Genomic DNA, 18,048 nt, shown 5'->3' with positions numbered 1-18,048 from the left:
CCTAGACATTAACTGACATCCAGCTGATTACCCTGTATCAGCAGAACAGGGAGGCAATTGTAGAGCTACTCTCTCTGATCAATGACGACATACAGAACAGGATTAACATAGGAACTGCCTCGCCCCTGCTGCTGAAGCTTGTATCGGTCCTAAATGTCCTTGCAACTGGCCCCTACCAGCACACTGTGGGCATGCTGCATGGCATGTCAAAGCCCACATTTCATATGTGCTTGTGCAGGTGCTGGAAACACTCCTGCACCTTGCCTCCCAGCACATCTCCCTGCCTACCACCCAGACACAGAATAATGCCACTAGGGCACGTTGCTAAGTTGCAGCCCACATGCCCAATGTAATTGCCACTCTGAAATGCACCCCCAGGCATCCAAAAGGGTATACCGCAACAGGAAGCAGTATCACTCCATTAATGTCCAGGTCAAGTGCAATGCTGACCTCATGATCACACACTGCTGTGCCTGCTTCCCTGGTTCCACACACAATGCAATGGTCTTGCGGAACAGATAACTGCCTGCATACATGGAGAGCCACAGAGGCCAACGGACATGGATACCAGGTGAGTACAAGTACATAACTGATCTCGCAGCACAACTGAAAAGCTATATGAAAGGGGGTGCCATTACCACAACTGATCAATGCATGCCATGTCACGGCCCTGACCTGTCCTCTCACCCACACATGACAGCCACCAACCCACAGCACTATGACATGCAGGACAATGCATTATTAAGTTGGTTATGCATATTTCCCCAACAAGCAAGCAATACACACAAATAGGACTGCAGGAACCACAATGCAAGGGGACACATACTTACACGTCGAATGTGACACCTCAACACTGCACATAGACAATGCAACACTGGCAGAAAGTAATGCCATTTAATCTGGTAACAATGTATCTGAAGACATAATGGAAGGAATGCAGACACTGCAGACATGCACGAAAACGACAAATCACCCATCAGGGCGCATGCATGATAGCAATGTACAGGCCCAACACAGGCCACATGCACTCTGCAATGTCAATCAAAGGCCATGAGTGATGACTGCTGTTTGTGAACTGTATGCAAGGTGTAACACGACAATGCATATGTTCCCCCATAGTGAATGACTCTGCATCCAATAACTGGGATGGACAACCATGTTGTAGGACAATACATGGAAAATGCATCAATATGCCTTTAGAAAAGGCATCACATCCCCAATGCACTGTGACTGACACCTGTGACCTCTGCCCTTGCAGCTGACTCTGGATACCCCCAGCTACCATGGCTAATGACACCTGTGCTCAATTCACTTACGCCACAGGAGTTGGCCTACAATGAGGCACACGACAGGATGAGGCTGTGCATAGAGCAGACCTTTGGGCAACACAGGACCGGAGGGCCTGTGATGTACAGGCTAGCGAAGGTTGGACAAATAATTATTTCCTGTGCCATGCTGCACATCTGCTTCAGGCGCAATGTCCCCCTTCCTCCTGATGAAGACATGCCTCCCCCACCAGACAACGACTCAATTCCTGCAGGTGCAGTGCTGCCACACAGTGAGCGGGAGTAGAGAAGTGATGGTCGTCTGGTTTAGCAAGAAATGAATTGGCAATTATTTCTGAATACATTGATAATCACCTGCTGCTCACCTTCGTGCATAGCCATGTCTTGAATACATCACATTCACACAAGAACGTCTGTCCAAGCATTGCTTCAAGTGAATAAGTATTTATTAGTGCAATGTCAAAACATCCATCCATGAAAGGTAAATGTGTATTGTTGTTGCACCATCCGAAAACATGGTCTACATTATTGTGTGCAGCGCTTATACCTGTGTTAATGGGAAGGTGAAGCACTGATAGACCTATTAAGGATCCGAGACCTAGGACTGAATTGTGTTCTAAATTGTTTCACTAGCAATTTTTTCTTTTCACGGGAATTGTGACTTTGAACAAGGAATGTTTGTGAATATAGACATTCCTGCCTAATTGCAAGAGACAAGAGCTCCAGTTTATCTGTAGATTACACCCATAGACTAAGCATCTAAATTAATCTGCAACTATGATTCTACAGTCTGATATAATTTCCGGGTCTGTGACTCAGTGGACTAATGCATCCACTACAGGGACCAATGTATGACCTTGTGGTCATCGGTACGAATCCTGTCAGGTCCACTCAGCCTTTCATCCTTCTGAGGTCCATGAAATAAGTACCGCTGATAGTAAGAAACAATAAACTTCTGCTTAAAGCACCAAAATACATGTGTGGGGGTGAATGTGTACTTTATTCATACACTTATGTTATATATGTTATGTAATCTCCAGACATCTTTCCAGGGTCGTTAATCAGCACTAGACACGTTATTTCCTAAAAAGGAATGCAAAATCACATTCTTTATGTGTGCCTACAAGCTGCTAAGTGACTGAATGTGTGCTACCAGGCGGCAATGCCAGGCTGACCGAGGCTACAGAAAAATGAAGCTCGAGACAAAACTGAGATAAGTAGCATATGCAACATTATAGAGTAGGAGTTTGAGGAAAGAATTGCCTATCTTCCAAACTATAGCAGTACCCTCAAGTTTTGGGTTCTGTTTAGACCCACTCCAGGCACTTGGGGAGTCAGTCTGCTACACCCATGCATTCATTTTGCCATGGAGAATTGCAGCTGGCCCCAATCATAAGACAGGCAGTGACAGGAGACTGTCAGTCAAATAAGGGTTCCATGCAAATTCGTTGAAAAAAATGACTTCAAGGTAATTTACTTTGAAAGCATTACTTCGAAATTTGACTTCAACATTTTGTTTTTTCAATTGGGGGGTTTTCCCTCATGCCTCTTCTTTCCCCTCACTACCACCCCTACCCCAAACTTCTCTCACCCCCTTTTTTTTACCCCTTAACCCACAACTAAATATACATAATTCGAAGAAATTCGAAGCAATGCATTTGAAGTAAATTACTTCGAATTAATCGCATGCGTTTAAACAACGGGATACCGAAAATAGATAGAAGAAACCAGAGAGTCAGAGAATAAGGACAGTTACAAAGTGAAACTGAGAGTTATTCTAAATGACAAGTACTCTGCAACTTTAAGGCTGGACCATTTATGATATGATATGTCATTTATAACGTGCCTATACACAAGTGTTTCGAGGTGTTTCGATGGCTATAGAAATTGGCAGGGGCTCAAGGTGGATCTTGTATGCCGACTTTACTTTAAAAAGGTTGCAGGTTGATCACTCAGGACTCAACCCTGGGTCTTAAGCATTTTCCTGGGACAAAAGACACCAAGGTTTCTAGCATTTCAGATATTTGGCCAAGGTGCTAATAAAATGAATGGCTGGGGTTAGATGAGCCTGGCCTGAAATGGCCCTAAACCCATAGTTACCTCAAGCTAGCAGGCCTTTACTATCCAGTTAAATCCCAACCCGACCATTAACGTGATAGAATAGATGGGGCCGTGAAGTGCTAGGAAGAAGCACCGATATATATATATATATCTATATACATAGCAAAGCAATGTGCCCCCCAAGAAATATTCTGTACCGGATACATTGATTCCTTACTGGCCCTTGAAGACTGGGAGAAAGAGCATATCTCTCTGTTCTCCCTCAGACTAGAGACTTGGAAGATGGGCATTTTGAAAGTGGGGCATCTGGGGGTTAGCACATGTAGGCAATGGTGGTCACAAGGGAAGGCACAGTTATTGCAATTGTGACTCCAAGCAGCCACTAAATGACGTCCCTGCTTTCTCACCCTCTATTCTTGCTCTATTATTCTCTGCTCCCAACCACATGATAGATTGTTCTCAAATTCTCAGAGTGCCTACATTCTTACCAAAACACAATTCAAAATCTGAATACATCATTAAACAAAATCAAGCTTAATTCGAATAAGAATTGAGAGTGAAGTTACCCGGTCAGGCCCAAATATGTCCTCTTGGTCGTCTGCTCTGGCATCAGGATCGGCAGCTGCTTGAAGTAGCAATTCTGTTATGCTGACCCCTTCTATACCTGGAAGTGCTACTGCAATATGAAGTGGAGTTATGCTTCCGTGCTGGAAAAGACAAGGAGAAAATATATATTTTCTAATGTTTTACAAATGCTATAGTGGTTATTGTTTTCTTATACATTCTAAATATGCTTATGACATTTTTCTGGCATAATATTCCCAAAAAATAATTGTATTTATGATGGAAACTAAACAGTTCCTGACTACACCAAAATATGATCTGCAGAAAGAAAGTATTGACCTTACCACCGTACCAAATAAAAATGTGATCTTCTGTGGTGGTACATCCTGCGTCCAGAATCTGACATCCGGTGTGGGGAGGGGGGTTGAGCTGGGGTGGAGGAGGGGGTTCGCTGACAAAATGCTCACAATCAATTCAGGCTTACAGGCCCAATTATAAGTTCCAGGTGCCAAAATACCTTCTTTCTGTTTGGAGAGTATCTGTGGACTAGATTACCACATTTCTTCTATGGAGAAATTTGGATATGCGGACAGACATAGTCATAGACGATACTGTAAAGCTGAATGTAAGTGGGACGTTGATATTGCAGCAGGTCCAGATGTCGCCATCTTAAGACCTTATATAATCATATTTATTGTTCAATTCACTAAAAAACTGTTCTATAAACACAGACACCAACTGAGCTGCAGTTTAACTGTATATTGTGAAATCTGTAAAGCCGTTTTTTTAACAAATATTCATGTTTCCAGCTGGTATTTTTTACTCATGGCAGCACAAATGTCTTCTCACACCACACTATTAAGAAAATGAGCACCCGTCTCTGCCATGCAAATGATGACCAGGTTGTAGTTGCATGGAGAGATCGTATCACTTTGCCAAGTGTGAATGGAGCAATTTACAGGCGGATTGAAAAACTCCCTGCCCTACATTGCACGCTCAGAAAAATTAGGGTGGTGTTGTTACAGCTTGCAGACTCCCTAAAAATTCAAGAAACTGCATTGTTAAGCCTGTCCCCTTTTTAGTTTGGGCTATTAGATGTCGCTTGAGACACTTATATAGCCCAAACTATTGCTTTCAAATACTGATTCATGTGTACATAGGGAGAAGGGCTTGTGACAAGGGCCACACACAAATTACATTTGAGTAGGAAAACAGTTTATTTTGGTGTTGTTTGGTTATTGATCCCCTCCCATTCCCTGCCCCTAGTCATGCTTATCCCTATGACTAATCCCACACATTCCTGCCCATCTCAGGAACTATTTTAACTCTGAGCTCTCTCATGGTTGCGCCCATCTTGGATGACTGTCTCTAAAGAAGCTCTCTGGAAAAAAGCCAAGACTAGCGGCCATCTTTGAATGGGAAATATATCATGCATTTTCCAAATAAAATGATACATTTTCAGATGATTACTGCATTTTTTCCATTCATATTTTACGTTTATATGTAGAACGAATTTAAAATATATGTAAGATACCATTTCACAAGAACACTAATTTGCACTTTATATTTCATTCAAACTATCTGAAGTTCACATTTCTGTGAATTAAACTAGGGCTTTTCTTGACTGAGAAGGGCAGTTTTATTAGGTTGCTGGAGAAGTAAAAATGATGGCCTTTGCTTCAGGCTGACACTCAACTGTATTTCATTCTCAGGCTGACACTCAACTGTATTTCATTCTCACATCAGCTTCTTGAATTGCAGCCAGCCTGTGCTGATAGTGGGCAGAAGCCACCCCGGGTGTCTGAGGAAGTGCTTGTTTACCTTTCTTTGGAGCTATTTTGACTGACACTGTAGCATGGCGCTGTACAACACAGAAGGCTTTTAACCAGAATGCTCCGGCGCCGTTCTACTCTTTCCCCTGTCATTTATATGTCTACGAAAGCTGCAGATGTGCCTTTTTTAATCACAGACACCTTTTCAGCTGGAGCCAGCCACCGCAATGTCCCACAAATCATTCCTGAAAGAGGTTTGTCATGGACGCTCACTCTCATGTCCATCCAATGGACACTTTTGAATCGTGCACACTTCCTACACTGTACTGTCAAACTGGGAGCCAAAGACAACTTTATTTCGAGGCAATAAAATACATATATTACAGACTTCAAAGGGCTCCTTAGGTTTGGGAATCGGCACACATGCGCTGCACAGGTCCGCATTGATAGGGCGACTGATACCGGGGCAAAATCGCTTTACCTAATTTTTAAGAAGGCCTCAAACAGCTCAGTATCCACCTCCTCTACAGTATATAGGTGGTATTGTTGCATACAGGCCGTCCACCTTTACATAATGTGGACATGCAAGTGCATGAAACCACAGTAACTCAATTGTGCAGCGTTCTAAATAGTAGGTTGTGTCCATGTCACTTGTAATACATTTACTGACCGCTGAAGGATGAAGTGGTCCCAGAGTCGTCTGCGCCCATTAGACTGGATATATATCTACAGTATGCAACAAGTGCACTTTCCCATGCCGCTGATGAAAATCATATGCAGTGGCAGTTGGCAGTTGGCTGTGGGACGTCTTGCGTTTTCACAGGGTATGCCCCCATGAAAATTCATAATTCAATTAGCAGCATTGCTTAACAGATGGCTCCTCCGATATATTGTTTCGCCGCCGGAGTACTCCAATTCATTCAGCGGTCCTGGTTGGTTCACAATGCGGAACAAATATCAGCACCTGATACTGGTAACCAGCAGGTGGTTTTTGGTACAATGGGTCAGTAAATGTGATTACTGGCCAAGATACTGCCTTTCGTGTAATGTAGCCCATAAGGCGACATTAGTAGTCAATCAGAGTTGGGGAGGATTTGGCCTGCCTGACACGATCTGATGCATCTTTGAAATAGTGCTGCAGTATTCTGGTCGCTACCTTTATTGCTAAACTAAAAGCAACATGTTGCAGAAAATGCATACCTACCTGGCAGTTATGACTCTTCGTTTCTTGGATATACAATTCTGCAGAGCTAGCTGAATGTGTCAGGACCCGTTTCAACATGATCTTTGGGGTGGAGGGAGGCGTACAACTGGAACAACAGAGACACCTGTGGGGTACTTAAATTATGTCTCTGCATCTTCAGTTATGAAGAAGTTGTTATTAAAAAATGACACCAAGACGATTCTTGCTTACGGTTTTTTCAAGAAAATCTTTTTTTCTTTGTTTCAATTGTTTGACTTCGTTTAATTTAGTTATCAATCTGTGGTTAATGCTGTCATTTTTACTACAAAGGTTGTCACCAGCACTGGTGAGTGATCCTCATCGGTCAACTTCACGTGCATACATATACAAACAATAAGAATCCCAAACCCCCCTTAACTCTGCATGTCACATATTGTCCCGGGAGGATAGCTCAGTGGGAACGTGCTCGCCTTGGAAGCAAGACGACACGAAGCAACACACGTTCGATCACCGGGTCTGTGCTTAGAAACCTCTGGGTATTTAAGCGCGTTATAAATATGCAACTAAGACACACAAAAAAAAAATCTGTAACAGCGCCTCGATGCCCCCGGGCTGTGTGAGTGCTTTAAAGATGCAAATAAATAAATAAATAAATATATTAATTCTCTCAGTGTCATTACTTCCAACTGAGCAGGAGGGTATCTCTAACTTGACAGAGTATGGTAATGAGGTACATAATGGTAAGAATGGGAACGGGAACCATAGCATGCGTAAACCAACAAATAAATCTAGCATAGAATAGATTCTAATCAAAGGGTGAGATATTGTACAATTCCTGATGTATGTATTAGTCCTGTTTGCAATATGGTTTATACATGTGATTCCTCATAAACATCAGGATTATGTGTATCCTATTCCAGGGTTGTTGGGCCAGAACCACTTGGTTTTACTACAGAGAGTCAGTGGAAACTCTTGGATAGATTTGTTTGCTATCCAGATAAAGTGGTATCTACTTGAGTTTACTGAAGCCAAGGATTAGCATGGAGGGAGATGATGAAATAGTTCTCATGGTTATAAATGCTGTTGCTCGTAAGCAGGGGTGCGGGGGCATGACAACAGGTTTTGTAAGTTCAGCATTCTTAGGTGAAGCATCTAACATTAATCGTACTCCGTGTTCCCCCACATCGTAATCACTTGCGAGCAGGGCCGGTCTTGCACCAGATTGCACCCCAGGCGGGAAGCATCATTGGCGCTCCCCCACCCCTAACCCCTAAAAATGACTGCCAAACAAATGGTATGTTACAAATGTTGTAAATAGGCCACTTGATTAAGAACTAGATGGAAATGCAAATGCAATAGAACATGCATACATTAGACACTAGGGGACAGTCTACTCAAGCAGGCCCAGCTGAAGATGTGTGTTGGCCCATTTCAACATAATGGTTGGGGGCTTCATCCTTAGAGCAAAAACGGACTGAAGCACCCATGGGTGCATTGTGCATATATTACAATGGCAACATAAATAAGGTTAATAGCCGCTGATTATCACGAGATGGCCAACCGCCAGGGAGCTTAAACACAAAATGACCACTGAAGAGCACTAAACCCTTCTTTGTCATGTCAGCACATGGCATATGTGGAGGAACCAGTGTTAGAAGGGAATGAGGTGATAAGCAATGCCTCGTAGCAAAGCCTGATGCAGACAACAATCCACCTGAAGTTTACTAAACTTAGCTGTTTGCAATTTCTATATGCTGCAGCGTGGCCGGCTGGGTCTTCTGTATTAGCATGCTGTGTTGTTTAACATCTTGCCTGATATGCAGAGCACACTGAACACCGATTTACTGATGTTCAGACTAAGCAAAATGCTGCATATTTAATCATTTTACTACATGCACAATTTTTTTTTCATTCCATGCATGTGCTTTCTTTCTTCAAAAGATTCATAAGCAGTTTACTACTTAGCCAGTTTCATGTAATGTGGTCAGACGTTGCACTAATCGGAGGTGGAGGAGAGCGAGGCCTTGGACCGCGGCAGCCTGGCAGCATCATGAGTTCTCTCTTGCACTCGCTTTACTGACCCTGCTGCTCCTGGGGACCCCTGCCTCGGGGCCCCAAGGCCGCTTGGCGCCACATGCCCCCTGTGAACCAGAGCCATCCAGCTGTTCACCCACATCACCTTCCCCACCGAGGGCTTCATGTGTGGGGGGTGGGCAGTATGGCGGCAGCACTGCAAGTTCAGGGCGGGGGCCCCTGGATGGGACCCTCCATCTGGGACGAATTCAGAGAGTGGCAAAACAAGCACACACAGACACAACCACCTCATCAAGGTAACGGTGGGTAAGGATAATGGATATGAGTAGAGCAACACCGTCAAGCGACAGCCGTATTTTGGACAATATATTTGTTTACTAGGAGCTCAAAGGTTCTGATGTCCTGGACGAAGCAAGGCTTGTGAGACCCAGAGTTAGCCCCTAACGCGCTGCGCTCCTACCACCCCGCGTATAAAGAACCCCTTTAAGGCTGTGAACTGCCTCAACAGAATGCAATGCGTGCCAGCTCGCCTCTTCTGTGTGTTTATTTTCCTTGTTCCACACACGTGTGTGGCTTTTTCGTGGTTTGAAGAGTGACAGGACAGGAATGCGGCCCGGATGATGGCACGGTCACCCCCTCTGACATCTTGCCCTTGTTTTGAAATGTGCCACTGCCAAGCATTTTAATAATGCATATTTTGATTCGCCCTGATTAATAGCACATTGGCTGTTAATCTGTCTGTGGTGCTGGACGGCGCTCTTTCCTCCCCTTTCCTTTAGAACTCTTTGGTGGCAGCAGTGGATTCACAGCCTGTGGGACTTTCCTGCTGAGTGGGTCCTGGCTTTGTCCAAGGAATCTAAGTCACACTAACACTTCTGACCCTTGGTGTGTTTGATAGGCTCCAGAGCACAGGGTGCACGCCTTCTGTGGCCACACATGATTGCGTAAATAGTTATAGGGTAGGGAAGTTATTCACAGGCAGGTACAGGCCTCACTAGCAGGAGTGATTGCTCCAGTTCATCCCGCCAGAACAGACGTTACATCACACGTGTGGCACTGTCCGTTACTAAAAAATGACCGTGGCAGTCAAGGGTGGCTCAAGTGATAAGTGCACTGTAATATAAGTGAAGGGCCACAGAAAGCTCACTTAAACAGTGCTAAGAATAGCGGAGTGGATGTACGCATGATTCTCTGTGAAAAAAAAAGTGACGGCGGTATGGCTTAAATAATCTTCATTCGCAGACTATGAATAGAAAGTGAAAACTCCATTTAATTAATGTAGAGGCACACTCCGCTCAAAATCTCTAAAATTACAAAGATCTGTTATGCCAGGACTCACTCAGTATGTGGCACAGGTCATGACTCACGACTGAAGTTATCTTGAGGGAGTGGCAACGGCATATTTTCTAAGCAGGTATGCTGCAATATACTTTTCCACAGATGGGGCAACTATCCCAGGCAACGAGGCTGACAGCAAGAGAAATAATTGGTGCAGAGGAATGTTTTATCTGATGTCCACCTACCAGGGCCCAGGTGAGGATGCAAAAGAGCTGGCACCCCTTTTGTACTTTAGTAGGCAGCTTCTGGAGTGCAAATTAAAAGGACATGTCATCTAACACAAGAGTCACCACAATCATTTGTTCAGGCCCAGAACGATGAATTATACACTTCAATTAGGCCCTTAATCATTTGAAAATGTAACATCAAACAATAATTGCAAGAGGCGAAATTGCAAGTAGAGAAATTAGAAATTGCAAGAAACAAACTTAGACAGGAAAGGCCATATAAGCATGCATTTTAATCGATGGAGCAGATGCTTAACATAAATGTTCACAATATCTGATCCCAATACATATCAGTTCTTTTGTTCTGCTGCATTCCACTAAAACATGGCGTCTGCTCTGCTGTCAGTAAAGAGGGCATGCAGATATACATTTGGTCTTAAAGTTACTTACCAACAACACCGACCATTATGCTAATCTTGGCAGTGGGCTGGCAGCTGCTGGCACAAGGATGGCTTCTCTGGGTTTGGGCTCTTCCTGGCTGGCCTGGGCTGGGCACATGCCGCTGCCTACCTATGTCTTGCCTGCCTGGGCGGCCTCCCTTGAAATGATCCAGATTCCTCATGCGGCATGCCAACTGACACAGCGGTCACAGCAGGGCAGGCTGCCCAATCAATTAACCCCCTGTGTCAGTGCAGCGCATGTACTGTGAAGGAGTGCACATGCAGCTGGCTGGCGCCACCGAGGAAGTGAAAGCAACACTGTTGCTTTTGCTGCCCTGAGCTGAGAATGCTAGCACTAAAATTTGAAGAAGCACCACACGAAATGGAATGCAGACACTGCTTCCTGCTTCTGCTTCTTCTTGTATGCACCCACGCTCAGGCTAGTCAACATTATTATTTTACAAACTTAATTTGTGTAGATACATAGTCTCTCGGAAACTCGGACTGTTCATACTGTGCCCCCCTAGAGGCTCACAAAACTCTGTGGTCTGCGCTCGCTCTCAGACTAATCTAACATTATTTTTTCCTTAACTTAATTTTTGAATGAGACAGATACGGTCTCTCGGGCTGCTGGTGCAGCGCCCCCCTAGAAGCTCACACGTCAGGCAGCCGCCTGCACTGCCTGACACAAAGACCGGCCCTGCTTGCGAGTTGGCTGAAGGTGCATTCCCTCCTGAAGCATTCCACCATCTGCAAGACAAAATGATTGTACAGTTCCTACAACTTGTCCACTACATTTATTTGGCACCTTTTTCTAAGGATTCCTCTTTCCAGTGCAAAAAGTTGGAAGAGTATCTTGTACACCAGTATATCTATGGGCCCGGCTGCCTTCCACGTGGCTGAGATTGTTTTATGTGCTGCACACTGTACTGTGTGAATCACACTTTTGTCAGCTGCTCTACCCGCAAGCATCAGGGTGGCATCTCCACACATTCTCTCCAGCAGTTTGGTGTAGGACTGAGGCCCATTGTATAGAGCCAGATTTGGGATTAATATACCTGTTGTAATATCTTCACCTGAATCTCTCCGATTTTCAAATTGAAGGAATGATCTGTAAGTGATTTCAAACCGGCACACACCCAAGTCCAAGTCCAGCATGTAGTGCACAACTGAAACCGTTATTTTTGTATATAGGTTCAATATTCTGAACGATATACCACTCATATCACACCCTTCTCCTGAGAACCCCCCTCCCCCGGTCACACTGAACCAGGAATCAGGCTACTTTGCAAAGGTAAATATTTATTTATGTATTTAAAATTTAATCAAAGTATATTTTAATAGGTAAACAACAATCACCAATGGGGTGACAGAACACTGAATAATATCTAATACACTAGGAATAGGTAATGAGCAAAACAAATGCAACACAGAAAATAATACTTTTGTGTTGGTTTGGACAGATGGCACTATTGTTAAAGGTTCCCCCTGCAACACCCCTCAACCCCCCAATAGGCAGTTAAATAAATGTGAGGAGAGAGCAGGTATTCAGGAATAGCACAAATCAAACAGAATATCGGTCCCACTTTCCCCCTTCAAACACAAGAGAAAAACAGAATTGACTTTTCAGCTGTTAGAATGGCTTTTAAATTATCTTTGGAAAAACACCAAATGTGGCCAAAACGACTTAAATTGTTACATATTCCCATGGGAGCCACTTTGAACACTTGCACACAATCACAAGCAATGATTTAGTCCAAAGAAAACTTTTGAAATCTCAAAGTCCAAGTCGGAAACAAATCAAAGCTATTTCACACGTGTAAAAATCTTTCAGAATTGTAATTCGCGGCAAACTTTTCCTTGCACGATATTCGCGATAACGGGAGAATTGGGTTTGTTTCTATCACAAAAACTGAGGGAGTTAGAGGTTTTAGTGAGAGATTTTTGCGCGCACGATAGGCGTGAGAATGGAAAACAGAAATGCACTTTTGAAAATGAAAGATGGGTTTGCTTACACTAGAGGATGACTATGAAAAAGTGAATACCACAGAGGGATCTTACAGTCACGTGACCAGTGTAACCCGCCTACTGTGGAAACTCTACTTCTTCAGATGAGAAAAGAGTCAGCGCAAAGATAGTTCTAACAATACTGGTTCTAAATGAAAGATAGGATGGGTTTGAAATAGGGATAAGACAATGAAAATATACTATGGGCCACAGTTCTTCCTATTAATACTCACAGGATAAGATTTAAATTGGACCATCAGCTCTGGTCATTGAATTGGGTCTGGTCTAGGAAAGACAGCACATCAGGCACGGTACTGGATCAGGTAGGCCGGTCGCCGGATTGACACATGATCTGCCCTCCTAGTCTGTGGGTATTTTAATCAGCTGGATAGCGAGTTCTTCAGGCAAGCTTAGTGGTGGCAAGCCAGAGAATTTCAGGATACTGGTTCAAAAGGCCTTCTTACACCACACAGCGCTTCACTGGGTGGAGAGAATACATTTGAGGATTTGGGCCTTGCTGGAAATCAATAGTTCTCTATTGTTGGCAAGAGTCTTGGCCTCTGGATATGGAAGAATGTTAAAGCTGGATGTAGAATGCTGGATCAGAGTGCTTCGCCGGAATCAGGAAAGTGAGTGGATCTGTGTGTCCCTATGTCTTATCAGCTGTCTCTATTTATGCTTTAAAATGACATCACAAAGTGGGTTAATGGGCCGGCTTAGCTAAGCTTGCCCCTGTGAGCTGCGATAGGATCAAAACTTCATCTCCGCCTTGCAATTTGAGTGTTTGGATCAAGGCCAGATGATGTAACATTTTATGGTTTGCTTTACAGTCCTCAAGAGACCTCCCTTTAGCCACTGGTCTCAAAATCGGATTTGATACTAAATGTACATTTCTACATTGGTGACCTTTATACAAATCACACACAAAGATGCCACATTTTATGTAGCAGCTATTCCTCAAAACCCTGCAGCGGTGGGATCTTGTCTCAACTTTCTACAGAATTTTGTCCCTTTCGCTATGAACACAATTTCCAAATTTTATGCAAATTTCCACAAATGTGTGTCTTTAACATAGGGATGTGCATATACATTTTCACAATTCTAACATTAATACATTTTGCATAAAACCACATATATTGCCATTCCTGTCCAGAACATGTCACACAGTTCTACCGCCTCTTCACACGTGCAGCCAAAAATTAAATGAACAACTCTGTCCTTTTTATATTTTTCACCACTTTGCATAACAAGTTATGAGTCTTTTAAAAAGTATTCATTGTTCATTCTTAACAGCAGATGGTCGCTTGGCTCCATCCCTTTGTCTCTCCTGGGAGTCCAGTGCATCCCCCTCCTTGGGGGAAGTTCCTTCCAGGAGAGTTTACGACCACCTTCACACCTCCGCTTCCTGGGCTGAAAGGCTTGTCATTGTTCGTTCTCTTTCTTTAGACAAGAGTCTGTTCTAACCCATGATTACCACCTCCCAGTGAGTTTCTGCTGCGATGAAGGCCCTCCTCCTAGGAGAAAAACCTGCTTTTCCAGTTCTTGCAGCTCAGCCAGGCTAATTAACTTCTTAAATCTAGCCAAAATCACATGTGTTGCATCAAACATAAATACATTACTTTCTTAGCCTTAAAATCTGTGGGATCAAAAACACAGCTAAAATCTGTATTCCTTTTTGGCAACAATCCTTTTTATGTTTGCTAATCCAGCAAACTTTTAGTTTTAGCTCACTTTAAAGTTTCATCAGTAACTCATCTGACAGCTGTCATTCAGGTAGCCCAGGGTACTGTACCCAGATTTTGCCATGGGCTGTCAGTTTTCAGACAATCCATTTTGTCTGAAGAATGTTTTGCTCTTCACATTAGGACTTTGTATGTTTCACAATGCTTCATTAGATACATGAATTTTAGCACCAGGTAAGAATTTGAATGTTGAGAAGTGTTGGGTTATAGGCAAATGTCATTTTTAGGCACATTTTGGGGTTTCACTTGCAAAGTGCTGCTTCTCTCTCTGCACTCTGTTTGCTGGTCATGGAGCCCACTGGCACATTTCTGCAGGGTGTGCTCTATTCCACCGTACATGCACCATGGGTGGCAGGTTATGCATCCCTCTTTTTGTGTGCTGAAGCACACGGTTTTTGTAGGTTTTTGTAGGCATTTGTAGGTTTTTGGTGCGCACAAGGGCTTTGCCGCCATTGTTTCCGTTTCTTTCACCATAACTGGCAGGGTGATGCCACATAGCATAGCGGAGTGGGTCAATACATACCACAGATCCACCACCAAATCCCAGGAGGCCAACAAAATCTGTGGCTTCAAGTGAGACTACCACTTCTTCAGCCCCATGCACTCTTAGTGCTGAGTTTCTCCTGGTTCGATCCAGCAGAAGCACTTTCTAATTTTTTTTGATTTCGGGGAATCCCTCTTCTTCATCAGTTGCGACACTCCCAGCTTGTTTGGTCCCTAAATACCACAGCGTTCCAAGAATAAGGATGTGATCCTTAGATGCCGTAGCACCCCCAATTACACATGCTGGCATTCTTGGCCAATTTTCAATATGTCACTGGTCCCTAAATCTCTAAGAGGTCACTTAATATTTCATATTCCCAGGCAGCCAACCGAGAATCCGAGCTTCTCCTCTGTAGGTATGGATGCAAGTAAATGCCCCTCAGTGTGAACCACAATGGATATACATGTCGATCCATTTTCAATCTTTTAAGAAATGTACGCCCACATTTCAGAGCATAAGGCGGTAGAGCATAGGATCAGATGTATAGAAGAACTGCACATGTAGGGATAGCCAGTTGTTCGGATTGCATCAGCAGATTCATACTTTACAGTTACATCTGTCACCATACAGCTGTTTCCGCCTTTTCTAGCAATCTTTAAAATAAGATGTAGGAGCACCATTACATGTTCCCATCAATGTGACATTGCCAGGCCCCCTTCTGATTTAGTTAGCTTCAATCTTCGGCCAAACGTATCCTGTGAACACTGGATTGATCTCCTGATAAGTTACTGATGAAGGTTCCAGCAGTAACATCTGTGTGGTCTTTTTGATGATATTAATTCTGCCAGTAATAGAAAGGGGAAGTACATTCCATTTTGTAAATCATTCTTTACTCTCTGAATCATGGTGCGATAATTTAATGAATATAACTTTGAATAGTCATTTGCACCTGAATACCCAGACATGAAGGGTAAATTGTTGAATCTAAAATGCTGCCCACCACAGAATCCCCTCAGATATCAGAATGAGTGAACATCAATTCTGACTTTTCAATGGTCATCCTGTAGGCAATGACTTATCCATGTTCCTCCAAAATGTTTGATAGAGCTGGCAGGGTTGTTTTACAGTCAGCTAGTCAGCAATGTCCATTAAGACGTCATATTTGTTTTTTCCGTGGCCCCACTTTTTTGCCCTGCAATAGCTTGATCTTGAATGCAAATGGCTCCACAGCTAAGGTGTACAATACGGAGTATAGGGGGCAGATGAAGATCACAAAATCGGTGTCCGGCGTTCTATCCTTATTTCTTAATAGAAGAAGATATTCTTGGCTACACATGAATGTCTTTCACATGTGGGTCTACACAGTGAACAGATTTCCTGACAGTGCATTATACGTAGAGTATGGGCATAGAAACAAAGTTTGATTTAGGATGGCTGTACCCTCAAGCATGCACAAATAAATGAGCCCTAGACTCCTTAGCGGACAATGTTTGAGCATTCACAACTGAAATGCCTCCATATATGATCTCTAATGTCACACATATTTCTCTGGCTCATTTAGAATGACTTTCATGTTTTATTGTTTTTTTGATCATTCATAACTTGCGGCTAGTCATCATTATTGCTCCATTCCAATACGCTCAGTACTTATTGAGTACATTTAATTTACCAGAACATATCGGCACAATGTACTTAAAAGTGTACTGATCACATACAATGAGAACTATGGCCTCCAGGATGCAGTGTGAATGCACTTGCGGCTTCGCCATCTCTGTAATAGTGGGCCTTTACAGAACAATCACTACAGTTCCCAACAAGCTGGGCGCTCTCATGTGCAGCATTACTACAGCGTGAACTGCACACACCTCATGGCGTCGGTACGTGATGACATTCTCTAAAATGGGTGAGGGACCTGCGCATTTGCTACCATGGTACCGGATCTACGGTGAAGCAGACATGCAGATCCTTCACTACACATAACTTGGAGAGGGACTGGCAGCTGTCTTCACAAATGAAGCAGTTACATGCCACACCTTATGAAGTAGGTAAGAGGAGATACTAACACTATTATAAGTATCTTCCACACGTAGCAATACAGCGAAGAGGCAGCCGCACAGCTTTATTAGTAATACAAGCATGTGTTTCATTTCATTTGCAGGGCACCTCATCAACACTTACAGCTCAATCAGGGGATCTTGCATAACTTGAACCTTGTTCATGATAAGAAGGATAATCTTTAAGTTTAACACGGAGGGCAGATCTGGGTTATTGTAATTACACTTGACGCATCTCAGCACTGAGAGCATTTGTATATCTTGTTTTACAGGTATTCCTGTGGCTATGCACGGAATACGCTAGACAACGGAGCTACGCTCCTTGATTATTCATAATTTCTCAGAACAAATGTATAGTTAAGAGCATACTGTGCTATATAACAGTGATAAAATATATTTTATGATGATCAGCTATGTTTATGAATACAATCCTAAATCACACTTTATTATGCTTCAGGTCTTTGTGACATTAACTCAGGTCAATATCCAGAGCTCTTTCCACCTAACGGCCTCATCTTTATAGATGGCTACAGAGAATACCCCTCACTTCCCGTCCAAGTAACAGGTAGGACTTAGCAGACCACACCATGGAGTTTCTAAACGTATGACACTGAGTTTATGAGCTCAAATTATGTTACAAGGGTTCAATACTCATTGATTTGTATGATGCCATCTAATTATAGAACCCGCCCTGAAGAAGGACGTTATGTACGAAATGCAACAGCAAGGGTCTCTGCACGCAGATTATGAAAATTAAAAAGATAGCAATTTTATGGACTATGAGAACCTTTTATTTTTTCAATGTAACTGATTGTTTAATGATTGAGCACAAGTGTTAATAAGCAGTAGTTTTTACTACATTTCAGGCGTTTCCGGGTCTAGTGATTGTTTCACTAGACACTCTCTGTTTCAGGCA

The 18,048-nt window shown here is 43.2% G+C and overlaps 1 protein-coding gene across 1 annotated transcript in view; it reads right to left on the bottom strand.

Moving 5' to 3' along the window:
• Positions 1-18,048, bottom strand: part of ANKMY1 (ankyrin repeat and MYND domain containing 1) — a 674,408-nt gene that overhangs the window by 329,079 nt on the left and 327,281 nt on the right. Inside the window, exon 9 of the mRNA XM_069618246.1 lies at positions 3,914-4,054. Within this exon, the coding sequence (XP_069474347.1) occupies positions 3,914-4,054 (141 nt within the window). The remainder of the gene's footprint in view (positions 1-3,913; positions 4,055-18,048) is intronic.

The sequence above is a fragment of the Ambystoma mexicanum genome, chromosome 10 (assembly GCF_040938575.1).
Source record: "Ambystoma mexicanum isolate Mex_15411 chromosome 10, UKY_AmexF1_1, whole genome shotgun sequence".
NCBI classification, from domain to species: Eukaryota; Metazoa; Chordata; class Amphibia; order Caudata; family Ambystomatidae; genus Ambystoma; species Ambystoma mexicanum.
This window is presented reverse-complemented; position numbering and strand designations above follow the sequence as displayed.